This window comes from Eschrichtius robustus, chromosome X (assembly GCF_028021215.1).
Source record: "Eschrichtius robustus isolate mEscRob2 chromosome X, mEscRob2.pri, whole genome shotgun sequence".
In the NCBI taxonomy this organism is placed as follows: domain Eukaryota; kingdom Metazoa; phylum Chordata; class Mammalia; order Artiodactyla; family Eschrichtiidae; genus Eschrichtius; species Eschrichtius robustus.
Window position 1 is genome coordinate 96,835,590 of NC_090845.1, and position 17,554 is coordinate 96,853,143.

The 17,554-nt window shown below is 44.0% G+C and overlaps 1 protein-coding gene across 1 annotated transcript; it reads right to left on the bottom strand.

The window, feature by feature from the left end:
• Positions 1 to 13,440: 13,440 nt before the first annotated feature.
• Positions 13,441 to 17,256, bottom strand: IRS4 (insulin receptor substrate 4). Its single transcript, XM_068532743.1, has one exon. It carries the CDS (start codon positions 17,254 to 17,256, stop codon positions 13,441 to 13,443), a length of 3,816 nt encoding a protein of 1,271 aa, XP_068388844.1.
• Positions 17,257 to 17,554: the final 298 nt, after the last annotated feature.

A 17,554-nucleotide genomic window follows, 5' to 3' on the forward strand; every position in this document is an offset into this window, starting at 1 on the left:
ATGTATTTATATATACATATGTGTATGTGTGTACACATACACGTACACATATACACATTTTAATTACAGATTTTAAGATGATCTCTGTTGTGGACACTTTCTAATGATAAAGGCAGTCTAACTATACGTTCCCACTGTGATATTCTTTTACACACAACTTCTTAGGTGCATCAAGTAAACTCAAGCTGTATAATGAACTCAACTGTCCACAGACATACAATCCATGTAGCTTGTGGCTTATGCACATGATGTGGGAACTGCTTCCTACTCTGTGGCCCATCTGACTCCACCGATCCCTCCCCCTTTTCCCCGTTGATCCTTGAGCAAGCATGGGTCCCAAAGTCTTACTACACTGCCCTTCTCTGTGGCAAGGGTGATTTGGTAAAGGAAGGAATCAGGGATGCAATCATTTGTCTAGTGTTCCTTTAAACCGTTGGCTTCTGATTAGGCTGACAATATAATTTACTAATATATTCTTGACGTTCAATCCATTCATCAATGCAGAAATGTTTGCTGTCTGTTCATTGGTGAATTTTCCATGTACTCATATTTATCTTCCCAGGGGTTAAAAATAAGTAAATAAAAAGGGAGTCATTTAAAGGGCAAGAGTAAGTGGCAAGAGAAGGAGACAAAAGAAAACTGTAACTGATTACCTGAAACCTTATTGAGTAGTCCCTTCTACTTAGGATTCACACATTATCAGGATTGACATGAAAACTCAGGTTAAGTTCTACACCAGGGACTTCCCTGGCGGTCCAGTGATTAAGACTCTGTGCTTCCACTGCAGGGGGCACGGGTTCGAACCCTGGTCATGGAACTAAGGTCCCACATGCCACGCAGTATAACCTCCACTTTTGGAGAATCAAGGCTTGGGAGATATTAACTCTATTAAAAAGCCTCAAGTTTCTAGGCATAGTAACTTTAACCCAAACCCTCAGTTATCTATCCCAACTGCTTTATTCTGAAAAATGCAGTCAATCCTACCATGGAGCAGAAAAATATATTTATAATGAAGTAGTAGAGATAACACCATTAAGAAAAAATGAGTCTCCACACAAATAACTTTCATGAACACATTTATTGCAAGTAGCTCTATGGAAAGGCAAGTCAGATATATATATAAACACTATACAGAGTTGCACGTTTGTCTCCCAAAACTGCAAATGAGATGTTTACAAAGAAAAAAGAATATAAGAGTATTTACAAAGGAAGACAAAGCCAGGGCAACTCAAAGCAGATCTGTGAAGCAGAAATAGCAAATGTAATGAACTGTTGGAACTGTAAAGTTTTAGATTTTACTGACCAAGTGACGATGTCTGATACCAAATGAAATGTAGACGTCACAAAAAATCGTTCCATCGTTGGTTTTTCTTAACAGCAGCATAAACTGGTAGCTGGACGGTAAGTGATATGTTGGTACACATATTCTAAAAAGATTCTTCCATCACAATACTGAATAAATTAGTTGTGTCTGTAAACTAAGAAGTAGCGTCAAAAGATTGCATATTTGTTATGCTGTACCTGTGACTATTTGTACCTGTTACTATTTGTACTGTTGTGCATGAGGTTTCCCATTCATTTATTCAGCAGTGTCACATCTGTGCTGTACCCTGTCTGCTGGCAGCCTCTGAACCTAATATGCAAATAAAGCAATACAGCATTTTCCCCCCAAATAATCTTTTCATTCCACAATTCTGAACGATTATGACTTAACTTACTTGAAAATAAAATGGTGACAGAAGGCTCGAGAAAAGGCTGCCTAAAGACTGCATTGTTACCATAATGAACAAAAGCCACACTGAATTCTTTGATTAGGTTGGAAAAAGAGAAGAGTCTGAAGGAACTGATGAAACTGATGCCCTAGCAGTGACCAGTAACCGGAGTAGTGATTGGTACTGCAGCCTTATCCTCTCCTCAGCACCACTCACAAGGGAACAAACAGTAAAGAGGCCCCCCCCCCATCCCTTTGGTTGGTAGGCAAGGAAAAATCATAGAAGTCAACTCGGTTCTTCGGAAAAGTTAGTGTAGCAACACATGTACTATAAGCCTGCTTGAAGATAGAAGTACACGTTCAAAGACATCAAAACCGAGTGGCGAAAAACTTCTGGTAAATATTATACTATTTCAAAGTTGCACGTTAAATGCGAAGCAATTTTTTTAAACAGAGTTACGCACAACAGGTACATCTACAATCACATGTACACAGGTACACAAAGGTGTGCGCACACGTTAGCACTCACACAGTTGTACAGACACTCACACCCATCTGTGATATGATGAGGTTTGCCAGTGATGGTACAACAAGTCGTGATTTGTGTGCCACCACATAACAAAGCTCTAAGCAAGCTTCAAGACCTTTGTACCTATCCTCTGTGATCGCCACCTGTTAGTGTCATGTTCTCAAAGGTCCAGGTTCCTAAAATCTTAATTCAGTTTCCATCAGAGGCAAGCAAAAACAGGAGGGGGGAGCTTGCTCTGATTCTTTTTCCTTTTTTCTTCTTTTTAATTTGGTACGTCTTACGTAGTCTCATTGTCCAAAGGGAAACAAGACCTTATAAGAGGTTCCTTTTGGCTTAAGTTTTAGTCAGAATATTGATTGATATGTATACACTAATGTCTTGAATATGGGAAACTGATCTCTTTATAGGAGCCCTGGGCATAGGAGGGAAAGTATGTGTCAAGGAAAGAGCCAGAAAGAGGGGAAGAATGGAGGGTGAAAGGGGGAGGCCCAGAGTGGCAGAGAGGGTCTTTGTGAGGAAACGTTTTGAAGAACTTTGCTTCTTTTAGGGGGAAAATGTAGGTTTTAAAATTTTTTAAAATTAGTGGGTTTGGAAATGCTCAATTGATTTGCAAGCAGAACATCACAGTATTGTATAAGAAGAAACAGATCATCTGTTCCTCAGTTCTGCCTTTATAACATTGGAAATGTTCAATCACGGTTATCAGTTTAGTTAACATTTAATGTGGACAGAATGTTGCAGTTTTGTTAACGAGCAAAACTGAGATAATCTGCCCTTTGGTGCTGCCTTTAAAATATTAGAAATGTCCCATCAAGATATCAGTTCAGTTGGTGTTTAATTCCTTGACCAAGAAAAGTTTTGTGTATATACTACTCAGAAAAAAAAGGTTCCAGATCATACCTACCTTCTCAGGAACATACCTTTCTTCTTTATCATCTCCTCTTATTTCAAAGGTTTCCAACTTCAAAACTAAATCTAAGTATTATACATTAGTAAAATTGGTATTGGCCACATTTACACATGTGTAAATAACATGTTTTTTAAAAGAGGAAATGAGTTACGAGATGCTCACTTTTATAGTATTTGTTTCCTTTCAAAAAGACAGATTGGGGAGGGAAACCAGAAAACAAAAACAAAATACAGTGGGAATTTCTTAGTTCAAAATCACTGGATCTATAAGGCAGCGGTACGAATGATCTGTTGCAGGAGCATTCAACTGCCAGCATCCACTTGTAGGCTTTTAGAAATCCAGGTTGCTTTCTATTCAGAAGCCTGTTATTTCTCTTTCTTTTAGGCAGATCTGGAGTAGACAAAGATGAAATTCCATAAGCATCACTTTTCTTCTAAAATGTGTTTTTGTGGCAATGTAATCACTCTAGAAAAAAAAATGACAGAATGAAAGTTACTTTCAGAATTAAAAGTGTGAAGCGCTTTTACCCGCACCCTATTCTAAAACAAAACAAAACGAAATCGAACTAGTAGTTTTGGGGAGCCACATTGAGGAGACTGCCTTTGCACGGACACGCATAACGAGGCTGGCTGCCTGTGACGTCTTAAACGCCAGCACAAGCCCAGCAAAGGCGCAAGGGCAGTTACTCCTTTCGCCCCCAGGCTCCACTCTGACTTTTCTGGTGGATAGCAGCTTTGTCAATGTGCGTGCACTGCTCTACTTTCTCCCAGTGGGGCCAGCAAGTGAGCCTGGCATTGGGCAAAGAGAAATTTTTTCTTCTCCTACATGCTTGATTATGCCTTCATCAAATTATGTGGCACGGGTCAAAGGCTCTAAGCACAGCCTTGGTGCTAGTCTCCAGATTCAATCACTAAATTTTGTCTAAAAGAGCAAAATCATACCTGTAAAGGAGATATGACTGAAATCTCCATCTGTCTAACAAGAAGAAGTCTGGTATTACTCTCTTGGCCTGCTGCTTATTGAGAAGGTGCATAATCGGGAGTGGGGCAGAGGAAGGGTGTCTGGTGCTGAACTGGAGAAGGGGTGAGGATAAATGGTCAGCAAACTGATTATGGGATGTGAGTGTTACTTTAAGATCAGGTCACATCAAAGAACCAAATATTCTATTTCATTATAGCCAATGTGAAAGAATCCACGGAACACACACACCCCGCCCCCCCCCCCCCAGAGTAGGCTTCAAGTACAGATCTTGCATTAAACCAGCAGTATATGTTTTAACTATTCATTCTTTCATCAGAGGTTTTAAAAATGTAACAACGTGTATCTGGATGAAGCATCAAAGCTCTCCATTCCCCTCCCACCTACTTATGGCTATTCATCATGATTCATTGTATAGGGCCCGTTCCTCCACATTAAAAGTTGTTTTTTTTTAATTAACACCTTAGATTAGTAAAGATATTAACTTTTGTCAGCAGTGGGCTTAGGAAATTTTAGATTCTATGTATCTATCAAGTTTACACAGGATGAAAGGTGTGATAGCCAGAGGTTAACCACAGTACATACTAGCAACTCAGTTATCCACTGCAAAATTAGGCTAGACATTGTGGAATTTTGAAGCTCCTGTCAGCTAGAGGATTTTAACAGAAGTTTAAGGTTAGAAAGGTATTGAACCTAAGTTAGTTTTCTACTTTGTTTTAATATAAAAATATATCCATATATAGTATACTGAATGGGCTTTAAAGGAGATTTCTTACTACCCTCTATAATATACTATATTTCACAGGTATTTTTTCTAGAAACATACAAATTAAGCTCCATCTAACTGCCCCATCAACATTACACTAAGCCTGAACTTAGGGGCATTTGTTGCTACTAGAGCTTTCTTTCTTCTTACTTTTTAAAAAACTGACAGGGGCTCTACTAAAAATTTGATTCATATTTCAACTGCTTTCCTATAACACCTACACACCAGCATTGACTGAATGCTTGATAACGTACTAAAACCTAGCAAATAATGGTGTGATTTCAAGTTTACTTTACAAAATATATTTGTCAACTCTTGATTAGCCATGCTGGTAGAAAGGAATAATGCTATCCAAAACAAGATAATCCAAAACTAATTTAATTTGCTTTTGAAATGCATTATGGGAACCTGAGCCACAGATTTACCTTTATAATCCTGTTTTACTTAGGCCAATATTAAAATGAGTTTACATTCCTGGAGCACATTCCAAAGAACAGCGTACGTAGGAAATAACCCAGAAGCTTGCTGGGTGGCAAAGGAAAGCAATTTGGGATTAAAACTCCATCAAAAACAGTCTGCAAAATGAATCAAAGGGCTGACAGTCATATCTTAGTTCTGTTTCCTGTTCATTTTGATATCATTCCACCACCAGAAAGGTAAATGTTGATGCTTTTAATAATGTGATCTGATTTTGATGGATTACTTCCACTTGAGATTGACAGGTTATAAAGAATTACCGTACCAGGTATTCTTACTTTCCTGATTAATCAAAGATCTCTTTAATGACAAGTTAATTCCACCCCTTTTAATGGGAGGTATGCTCTTCAAGTAGTTTTTCTCCATAAGGGAGAAACCTCAGTGGACTCTGGATGGGTCAAAACATTTGCCTACTCTTGGCCCCCCAAATCTGGCAGGTATCATTTTCTTCTCAAATACAAACGCAGTAAATGTTTCTGGTTCAACTTGTCTAATGATATAAACCTAACCATTACTCTTCAGTATACTAATAAAACACACATGACTTCAATATCCCTGGAAATGTGTAGGGTGAGCCAGGAAGGCAGTTCCTCCAGGGCATTCCAGGCCTCTTCACATGAATTGCAAACATGCCTCTATTACAGCCTGAAGTCCAACACAGCAATGGTTCCCCTGCCCAGAGAAGCCCAAATGATGACAATATATCCAATTAGCCTCTCATTCTCTTTCCACTCTCCCCAATCTCGTGGCCTCAGTTATCTTTCTAACTCCAATCTTCCTAGAACTAAAAAAAAAAACAAATTCACGTTCTTCTGAAAATTTCTCACCGTTCATTAGTCAACATGCTAGCCATCCCCGTGATCAACTGGTGATCACAAACAAGCAGGGGCAAACAAGTAAAGCATTGAAGACAAACAAATGAAAGTAACTGAGGAGAAATGGAAGCATTTACCCCAAAGATGAGTGTATAGTAATACAGTTACATTATTCAGCTTAGCACTGCTTCTGGCTTATATACAGTTTTTTTCCCCCCAATAAGAATAGCTCATCACACCTTTCTGTGCCCTGTAAATATATGGGAAGACGCCGCTCAGGAGCCTGATAAAAATCGAAGTGCTGTCCCTCAAGGGTGAAAACTAGCAATAACTGCTGCTAGTCTTTACAACACCAATCACAGCAGACTGTTGTCTCCTTTACAGATTAGAAGATCAAATATGCTTCTCCTCATGGCGGCAACGGTTTTGTGATGGAATACTCAAAAGAATCTGTTAAGGGAAATGGATGACGCTTGTAAACCTCCGTCTCCTCAAAGGTCAGCTCAATTGTTTCACACCTGCCCTTCGCAAGCAGGCCCTGGACCACTTATGCATGCTCATTCCAGTCTTGATTATCTGGATACAAACTATCTGGGGATCAGCTACAGGATTTTCATCGCAGGTCAGCTTCGCCCCTACCTCCCAACACACACTTGGGCCACTTCACTCTGCTGCCTAGTTACTGCAGACTTAAAGAATGCAAGTTACTAGAACTCTAATATAGGCAGTCTCCGATTTACAAAAGAGACATATTCCAAGGCTCATTGTTTAGTTGAAGCTCAGAATAAATTATCCTACGGAAACAATGTTATAAATAAATGGCGGATAGGTTCCTAGGTTCATCCACACATGCCTGTATTAAACCTATGCAGGTCCTGAACTGAGAGAGGAACGATTTTGACTGCACCCAATGGTCACTTATAACATCACTTCAGTGGGGAGATCTGTTTGAAGTTTCAATATGAGGCTCCAGGAGAAGATCTCTTCTAGCCATGGCAATAAGAATAGGGTCCCCTAAATTCAAGCAGCTGAAACAGCTGGGGGCAGGGTGGCAGGAGAAACTATGGTCAGAGCTGCAGCCACGACAAGGAGTCCTTCATAGGAGGTGGCAGGTTTGCGTGCGAGGACAGTGTTGATATGCCTTCCAGACCAGAGGCACAACTTATGAAGAGGCAGGAGTCAAACACCACACTTATTGGTCAGACTTTCAAGGGCACCGTGGGTGCACACGTGAATCATTTTCAAGGTGAATTTAGAGGTAGTCTTCGTGGATATTCTCTCTGAGTTTCAAGTCTACAAGTAGCAAATTAGCAATCTTAGAGAGGCCAATTATATACATTGTGAAAACGAGCTCAAGTGACTATGGTTTATGGGGAATTGGATATTCAGTAAATCCAGAAGGTCTGGCTAGCATCAGACATATTGTGGTCAACCCAACCAGAAAACAGCTTTAAGCACCGGCCCAGCTGCCTCTGTGCCAACAAGTGAGAGCAGGGCAGGCAGCACAGCCTGGGACCTGCAGAACAAGAAGGCCACAAGGAAGGCTGTTCCCGCGAGCTAAGCGCAAGCAGGCTGTGAACTAGGAGTGGCAACGTCTGGGGAAAGAAATCCTCCCTCTGGGGGCCTCCAGGGACTCCCAGAGCACCCTCACCTTTACAGCTAGAGAGAGACCAGGAGAGGCATGTTTTCCTGAAATTAGGGACGCAAGCTTGGCAAAGGGCACAGGAGGGTAAGACTCACATAATACAATCAATGCGACCCTAACCAATAAGAAAGGGCGTGTCAGGAAGCTAGGGAAAAAAATAGCAATAATTTTCTCATTTCCATAAATAAATATTAAACTACATATTTTCCATTAAGTCTAAAAGGAATTAAGCCCTCAGTCAGAAATTGTAAGGTACCCTCTAAAAGAATGCAAATTTAAACTAGGATAGAGGTCTACATTAAAGAAAATCTTTAAAAATTCTTATTTCTCAAGTGTGCAGCCCAACATTTTCAAAAGAAGATGGAAATCTAAGACCTGTTGCTGCACAACCAATAACCAATGCAGAATTGCTAGAGAATGTACTTTAATTTCATATGGTGAGTGCATTATCTGGGCAATTTTATCAATAGCTTTAAAATTAGCAATCTAATAGTTGTGGTAAAAACTGAGTGTGCTGTAATGTATTCATTTCATTACTATAAAAGGTAGCCTTTTTCATCTCTCATTTCTCACTCAGGACCAAGCAGTGCTTTCCAGTAAATGATCCTCACCATCTTTGAGCCTGGCAGCATCTCTGAGACAAGACATACTGCAGGCTTTAATTAAGCATTTGACAAAAGCTATTTTCCAATACTGCCAATAAAATGTCCGAGCTACTTGAGCTATTTTTACATAGTCTTAAAGCATTTTCAAAAAGGTGCTAAACAAAATGAATTTAATTTTAAAAACGGATTTTTTTGTCCCAAGGAGAGGATTTGATTTTCAAGGCTTCTAAAGTCTACTTTCCTGACTGCCAAAAGCAAATTTGCTTTTTAAACAAATGAAGAGCATCCCTTTCTCCAGTGCTTTTGCTTCCACCTGTCTCATTTTATTCTGTTTTTCCCACCATGATGGTGCAGATTAAAATATCAGATTTTATACATATGGAAAAAATGGAATTGAAAGACTTTTGGCCATAACTGGCAAATGTCAACGGATTATTCGGAAAGCCACACATAGGTGACTTCAGTTAAGGAAAGGACCATTCCTGGAAGTTTACTGAATGCACCCCTTTCATTCCTTTCAGTGTTTCCGTGGGATCCAAGTAGATACACACACTATTCGTGTTTGGGAGGCAAAGATGAGCAAACTCCTCCCCCAGATTGAAAGCCTTCGATTCCAGTACAGGTCAAATTCTTTTATTCTAAAGCTATGGCAAACAGTTCAATGTAATGAAAATGACCCAAGCTCTGGTGGATGGCTCACAGTTATAACACTCCGAATGAATTACTTACAACGAAATTGGATACTATCAAATTCAAGAAGCCTTTAAATCTTCCCAATCCTTGCCTATATAATAATCTTTCATAAACAGGAAAATAACATATTGGACATCTGATGAAAGGGCAGTGTGGTGTGCTGGGTGGAGCCCTGGACTTTAAATCAGATGTATGGGTTTGATTTTCTGCTCTGCCACTTGCCTCTTTGACCAGGGGAAAATTCTTAACACCAGCTTCAGTTCCAGTACCTACTGTCCCCCAGTAAAATAATGAATGTATATATGCTTTGCAAATTATAAGGCAGTAGGCAACTGTAAGGCATTTCCTCCATCAGCAAGCTGACAATTCAACAACGATCCCTTTTGAATCACACACAATAGTCCTGATTTCTCCCTACACCGGTTATCCTCATCTATTCCAACATGAAGACTTGTGGGGGGGGGGGGTCACTCGAAGAAGCCCGAGTTTGTTCCCCAAACAATTCCCTGCCAATGACTGGAGTGTTTTGGTTCATATTTGGTAATTAGGGAGAGGAAAAGAAAGCAAGAGATCTTATTCGAGTTTTGATGCGTGTGCGATATTCAACTCCTAGTCCTTGTTTGAAGGTCTTTTGCTAGTGAATGGCCAAAATATTTACCTGGGAAGCATCACTCTTAAAAATGGAATGAATGCACATCGATAATGATTGCCAGTAACTTTAGTTAACTTTAATTGAATGAAATCTTTAACTGTTATAGGTCAACTAGCTCTGCTCCAAATGACTGTCCAGTTCTTTTTAGGTGGGGATGAATGTTGCCTAAAATAAGTGACCCATCCATGGTGACTGACATATCTCTGCTATATGGAGATTTTATTCCAGTAACGTATAACAAATAAGTCCAATACAACAAAAACTTTGCTCTCAAGCACCTATAATTTATAGCAAGAGGATCTGGCAGTACTACACTGAAAAGAAGTTTATACCTCCTTCATGTTAATAACAGTGTCTAAAATTTCAAAAGGTAATTACTACAGATTTTTTTTTTTTTTTTTTTGCTTTTTCATACCAGGTGCTGTTATAACTTTACTAATTTGGCTGGCCAATTCTCTCACCTCTCTTAGAGCTGCTCTTATCTTCCCATCTCTGGAATGGAAAAATCAGTGAATTTTTTTAACCTTAAGTCATTTCAAACTATGAATTCTATATCAGATACAGCAGTAAAAGAGGCAAAAATGCATTCGTGGGTCAGGAGTCACAATAAACCATATAAGAAACTGCATTCTCCTCCTAAATGCTAACACTTGTAACCCATGTGTTTAAAATCTGAAGACTTCACACTTCTTAAATTATTTCATTTATAAAAAAGTCAAGTCCAGGTTATATTTCTGTGTGCTTCTTTCTAACTGACTTGAACAAATGGCTTTGAAGTACTTACTTATATGCAATGTGACTTGTAGGTAAATGAGATTATATATTAATTTTGTGTTATATGCAAAAAGTTGTCTCACTGCCTTACGGGCTCCCTTCATTTCGCTTAAGTTATAAACAGATCCGAACTATAAAGGTCTCAACTCTGAACAAGCATGTAAACCATTTTAAGTGAAAGTAATGACTAACTGAAAAGTGGGATTTGGGGACACAGAACTTTAATTTAGCTTTGTGTTTCTAAAGGTGATAATAATAACAACAGTCACAACAATGGTAATAGTAGTATAATAATTCATGTATAACACTTACTATGTGCCAGGAACTGTTCTAAGCATTTGCCATAAATTAAAATTACTCCGGGGGATATCTAACTCCTAATGAAGACTGTGCCTTTGCTCCTTTGTCAAAGCATATTTGTTATTTTCTAAGATGATCTTTTTTTTAATGTTAGATAAGAAGGTGAAGAGAGATCAGAAATGGGTGAAAATTATTCTATAGCTTTATAGAATCAGAATTAGCCAGCTTGTTCTTAACCCTTCACGGACAACATTCTACCGTATCAATTTACATTAAGATGGTAGCGAAAGTAATTTCCTGCAATGATTTCTTTCTATATATCCTCCCATTTATATATCTCAGCAAATCACGTGCTTTAATCAGTCTCAGGACCAATCATTTTGGCAAGAAACTAAGTCATCTGTTGAAATTGTTGAAACGTCAATGTTTGTTAATCCAATGACAAAATTAAAATATCTTACACTACTTGTAAAGTGCTTTAAAGGTCCAAAGTACTTCCACATTCACTCTCTTGTTTTAACCTAACCACCTACCTCCCTGTGAGATACAGCCTCCTTGCTGTAGTTACTCAATAAAGTTAGGAATTTCCTCAATGAACAACACATTTAGAGAACATTAAGCCTCAGGAATAGTTACGAAGTCATTTGAAGTTATTCATAAATCAGTAACTTATGCTAAGATAATGTTGATTATTTTAGGATCTAGATAATATTTGCGAAGACAGGGTTTATTTAAGGAACAAGAAATTTTCATCTTTGCTTAAACAAAGAGTAGTGGAAAGTATAGACAAACCTCTATGAAAACGTGTCCTTTCCAAAGTACCACAGGGACATAGACAGCTATGGAACACCCACATCAACATCATAAATGGGGTCTTCAGCAGTTAGGTGCAAACAGTAGCCTAAGACCAATTTCCAGGTGTACTTTACAGAATAAAACAGATCTGTTCTTGAAAAGCTGGTTATGAATTAAATTCTTGGAAATAGATCTGTATATTTTAAGTGCATGGTTCTAGTAGTAGTGGTGATTGTGTGTGTGTGCCTGCACGTGTACGTGTGTGTGTGTGTGTGTGTGTGTTGGGGGGAGCTCACAATTTAAAGGAGATCTGAATTGAATCCTTTGGCAAGCCAAAGCATCCTTTTGTCGTTTTAATGATCACTCTTTAATGTGTCCGTGCTGCAAACGTGAGTTTTTGTATGGCAAGTTTTCTAAAGCAGGGGGAGAAAGGGGAGGGGGCCTACACCTGCACTAAATAGGGAGCTTGTTAGGTGACTGCTGTGATCAGTCCCCAACTTGTTCTGCCTGATCAAGCACAGTGGGCAGAGATCCAATCACAAAAGCATTCCACAAAGCAAGCAAAGCAAAAATCTTCACTAAACTGACTACTGGAATGAAAACTGCTGGGGTCCATCCCTTCTCTTCCCTGGAAAAGAAGCACATTCTGGTAAAGAGGGAAGGCAGTTGAGACTATGGAGACATCATCTTCCAAAATCATTTCTTGAGAATGTCTCCAGACAGCCTGATAACAACATTGCACGATGTACACAGCAGATTTACTTGAAGTCTTATTTCCAAGATCCTATTCTTTCTTATTTCTTCCTTTGGAAAAGTAACCCTTTAAAAAACACTTCCACTCTTCCAGGGTAGGCTGCCCCTGGGGTCAGGTCTTCCTCCAGCCCTTATTATCTTGCTTACTGAATTGCCCAGAAGACACACCAATTAGATGTTTTAAATGCTTTTTAAACCTTTCAAGCAATATTCATACCCATTATAGTGTTGTCACCATACCCTCTTTGGGGGGAGTTACATGAAGAAAATGAGGCACAGCAGAGGTGACTTGCCTGTCACTATTAGTGACATAGAAAAGGAATGCTCAAGGTTTCTGGCAATTTATCCTGTGTAAAAACTAAACAAATCAACACAAAAACACATTCCAGAGCCAAATACCCTCTTCTTTCAATCACCTGTTGTTCTGGATTATTTACCTTTTGTTCCCTCCAGACCTTCATGCTAACAGTTGAGATTTAACTTTCTTGGTAAATCACAGCAAACCAGCATAACAATGACTGCTTTTTAAAAAAGTAACTTTCAGAAGGAGAATGTCATCAACCCCCAAAGGTTAACAGTTGATTATTACTCCTCAGTATTCGGTGCTCTTATTAAATTTCCTGCAATTAAATATGGTCATTTGTAGAAAAGCAGCTTTTACTTGTTGATTTGAAAATGAGTTGATGGGATTCAATTTACGACGTCCTGTTTGTGTTAAATCACTAAGCGTTAGGGAAGGATATCTGAAAGCATCCTCATGCTGCATATCCTTAAGTTTGAACCACTCCTAAAAAGTAGAACCAATGTTTGAATGATAATCGGTTCTTTCCAGGTAAAGAAGCTTATCATTAGATTAAAACAAGTTTTTGCAACGATCACAAGGTATTGCGTGATTAAAACTGAATTCTACTTTCCATTCTAAATAAGCACCAGTGAATGAAATATTAGCTCACATTTTCCTAACACTGTAGACAGAGTAGTGCATCGATCGATTCATTAAGCAATAACCATTAACTTCAGGGAAATGAATTCTAAACTTACCAACCTCTTTGGGGAGAGTCGAACTTCTCGTTGTCAGGCCTGGCAAAGTCCATTCTCACGTACGTGTCGTCGTCGTCGTCAGAATCTTCTTGCTCCGGGGGTCTCGGCGCCCGGCCGCGGCCAGGTGATGGAGGGGGAGCGGCGGCTGCAGCGGCAGCCCCGCCGGCTCTGTTGTTACCTGCGGCAAGGTCTGCCGATGGGTTCTGCGCTCTGGGGTTCGAGCCACCCGCAACGTCTTGGGCGCCTCTTACCGCTTCGGCACCAGCAGCATTAGCAGCAGGTTGGAACCAGCGGACGGAGGCGGAGTCAGATCCCGCGGCGGCCTCGAGGTCCGCGGCGGCTGCGCCGATGCCCGGGGCAGCGACCAGGGCGGAGGCGGCGGCTAAAGCCCGGCTCACGGCTAAGGTTGGCGCGGCTGCCGCGGCCGCGGCTAAAGAGGCGGAGAGGTCTCTCTCGAGGCTGTCGGTCGGGAAAGCAGAGACGGCGGCTCTGGCAGCTGCAAAGAAACTTTGCGGACGGCTTTGTGGGCGTCTACTCTCGAGCTCTTCTTCCAGCAGCAGCCTCCCTACAGGTGGTGGTTCAGAGCAGCGGCTGGGGGAGAGAGAAATGTCCATACAGCACTCAGAAAATGGGTCGACCACGTAGATGCGCCCCGTTTCAGCATCGTAGCGAATGGCACTGTCAGAAAAAGGCACGGCCGGGGTCATTGCTGGGTTGAAAATCACTTCAATGTAGTCACCTTCTTCCTCATTAGCACTGTTACCTGTAGCACTGGGAGGAAGAGGCGGAAGTGGCCACCTAGCACCGTCCAGAGAGAAGGGGTTGGCACCTGGAATAGCTCTTAAAAGATCTGAGAGGTCGTTTGCTGGATTTGGAAATGGCACTCCGAACTCAACATTCACGTAATTCGAAAAGGCGAACTGTCTGGGGTCGGCAATTATGCCCCACAAACCTGGCAGTCTCTGAATACAGGGAGCTGGCATATTGCTACCTCTTTTAGGGAAGTCAATGTTGATGTAGCCACGAGCGCTGTCGGCTTCTTTCCGCTCATGTGTGGGCTTTTGTGGTTTTGGCTTGATTTTATTTCCTTTTGTAATAAAAGAAAGTCGATTAGGTCTCTTAGTCTTGTTCTTGGGGGGCCCATCCCCTGAACGCTTGGGAGGTGATCCCTCATCTCTAGGCTTTGAGAATGACCCCTCAACTGAAGGCTTTGAAGTTACCTCTTTGGGGCCTCTGTTAGATGAGGCTTCTTTGTCTAGGCCCTTCCCCAGGAATTTTCCAGGTAACATTGGTACATACTCACTGTGGTCACTCTGCCCCAACGGGGAGCTCCGAAAAGCATGTGGCAGAGAGAAGTAGGAGCTCCAACTTTTGGAGGAAGAGCCTCCCTGAGGATTTCTGGGGTTTTTTGGAATTGCACCAGCTCCAGGAGCCATAAACATGTAGTCACTGTCACTGTCATTGTCCTTTGAGTCATCCTCTTTGTCAGGATCAGGTGCTTCTGGAGGACTTGGTGCAGGTGGTGGGCTCACTCTGGGAAACATCATCATGTACCCTCTTGAATCTTCGAAAGGTGATCGAGAGTGGCGCTTTTTTGACACAGAGACATTTTGGGGAGCCATTGGCATGTAATCACTGGAGCCTGAGAGACGGGCAGCCCCCCCTGGCCTCATTGGCACGTATGGGTCATCCTCATCTTCATCAAAAGCTCTGGCTCCGTGGGGACCCCGAGCTGCACCTTCTGGGGTCTCTGTGTCTTTAACCTCTTTGGCTTCTTTGTGTTCTTTTGTGGCTCCTCTGTCAGCACAAAAATAAAGTCGGAACCTTCCCCCAGACTTTCCTTTTCCACCAGTTGCTGCAGCTGGCGGGGGTGGAGGTGGAGGTGGTGGAGGTGGTGGCATTTGCTGTTGCTTGCTTTGAGTTAATCTGCCAAAGTAGGATCTTTTCTTCAGAGATTTCCCACGATCACCATTGCCTTCGGAGCCTTTCCCACTTCCTGAGCCTTTGCCCCCTCCAGAGTTCTTGCCCCTGCCTGAGCCATGGCCATCTCCGGGTCCTTGGCCACGGCCTGAGCCGTGCCCACCTCCAGCTCCCTGGCCACTGCCTGAGCCATGCCCACCTGAGGTGCCCTGGCCATCTCCTGAGCACTGGTTTCCTCCTGCACCCTGGCCCCCGGAGCCCTGGCCACTTGAGCCCTGGCTGCCACTTGAGCCCTGGCCACCTCCGGAGCCGTGCCCCCTGCCCGAGCACTGGCTTCCTCCAGAGCTCTGGCTACTGGAGCCTTGGCCACTTGAGCCCTGGCCACCTCCGGAGCCCCGGCTGTTTCCGGAGCCCCAGTTGTTCATGGGCATATAGTCGCCTCCGTTTCCTTCCTGATCCTCTTTGCCCTGAGGGTTGCCTTCTTCCCCAGAGTTGCCAGAGCCGGAACCAGGTGCTTCAGAAGACAGGCAAGCTCCCTCGTTGGGGGCTTCTGCAGGGTGCGGGCCGCGCACGGGGCTGGGTGCTACGCGGCGAAAAAAGCTGGCTGGCACTGAAATCGCTCTCCTGGATCTCCGCGCTCTGGGCAGGTGCAGTCTTCCTCGCCTGGAGGTGGGCACAGGCTCACTGGGTGTTATGTAGCGCCTGGCGAGGAGCATCTCGTCTTCCCCGTCACCGATGGCCCTGAGGTGGCAAAACTGCTCAAAGCGGGACCTTCTGAGCCAGCCGCCGGGCTCGAGCGGCAGCATGTCCAGGTGCCTCCTAGTGGACAGCAGGGTTAACAGGTGGGCGCCGATACTGATGCTGTAGCTGCGGCAGCGGGCTCTGTATTCGTCTGCACACAAGGCTCTCATCTTCTCCAAAAACAGCTCGTGCATGTTTTGGGCCACCACACAGTCATCGACCTGCATCCAGAGCTCCCCCGGACCGATGACGGTGGACCTGCCGACTTCCAAGAAGAAATACTGCTCCGAGTGCCCGCAGCGCCGGATGCTCAGGAGCTGGACGACCACGCTGGCCACTTCGGTATTTAGCCTCACAAACACAACCTCCTCGTCGGTAAGACAGAGCCGGAACACGCCGCTCAGCTCTTTTCTGTGCCCCAGCCCCCTGGGTTTCACTATTACCTGCCACACATCTTTGTAGAAGGGTGGCTCCGCCGCCGCTGCAGCCGCCAGTGCGGCTGGCTCTCCATCCGGCTGCGCGCCGGGCGTGCCGCAGCGGCGGCGCTTGCTCTCGAGGATGAGGCGGCTGAGCAGCAAGTACCAGCTCTCTTGCTCCGACTCGTTCTCGGCCACCATCGCGAAGTACTCGTCCTGGGTGAAAAGAGCGATGAGGTGTCGGTACCTCGCGTCGGCTCGCTGGCTCACCGAGAAGCACTGGTACAGGGTGATAACGCGCCGCGGTGGGATGAGCGCGGGGACCGCGGCGCCAGAGGCAGCCGCCGCTGCTGCAGCCGCCGCGGCGCGGACACTGTGCCGGAACTTCCTGGCATTTTCGTAGTATTCCAGCCGAGCTGGGGCGTCGGCGGTCTCCAGTTTGAGCACGAAGTAGCGCCTGTGGCCATGCTTCTGCTTCCGCAGGTAGCCGCGTTTGCAGACTTCGTCCCCGACGGGGAGGTCCTCCTCATCGGACTCGGAGTCTGACCGGGAGCCAGTGGCCGTGGAGAGCCACATGGCTCCCGGACAAGACGACCCGGTCCCAATGAGTGCGGTCGGGGTTCCCGAGGAAAGAAGTGGGGTGGTCGCCACCTCAGCTACAGCTGCCGCTGTTGCCGCTACTGCAGCTCGCCGTCTCCTTGTCGCTTGGTCGCGAGCGAAGGAGCAACTCGCCATGGTGATGCACGATGGTTTTAAGGTGAGCGGGCGGAGGGGGGGGGGGGGCTCGGGGAAGGGAGGGTTGGGGGAAGAGGCCGTCTACCCCCGTCCGCCCGCCCGCCCCAGCCCCCTCCCGTCTCGGCCCGCGCCCCCGCCCACTCCACTCCAAGCGCGCGGCGGCGGGCAAAACAACACGTGACCGCTGCCTCACGCGGCGGCCGCTGTGGCTCCGGCTACCGACGCAGTAGAGGGGCGCAAGCGGCCGCCAGAAGAGGGGTGCGAGGGAGGGGGCGGTGGGCCCGAGAGGCGGGGCCAC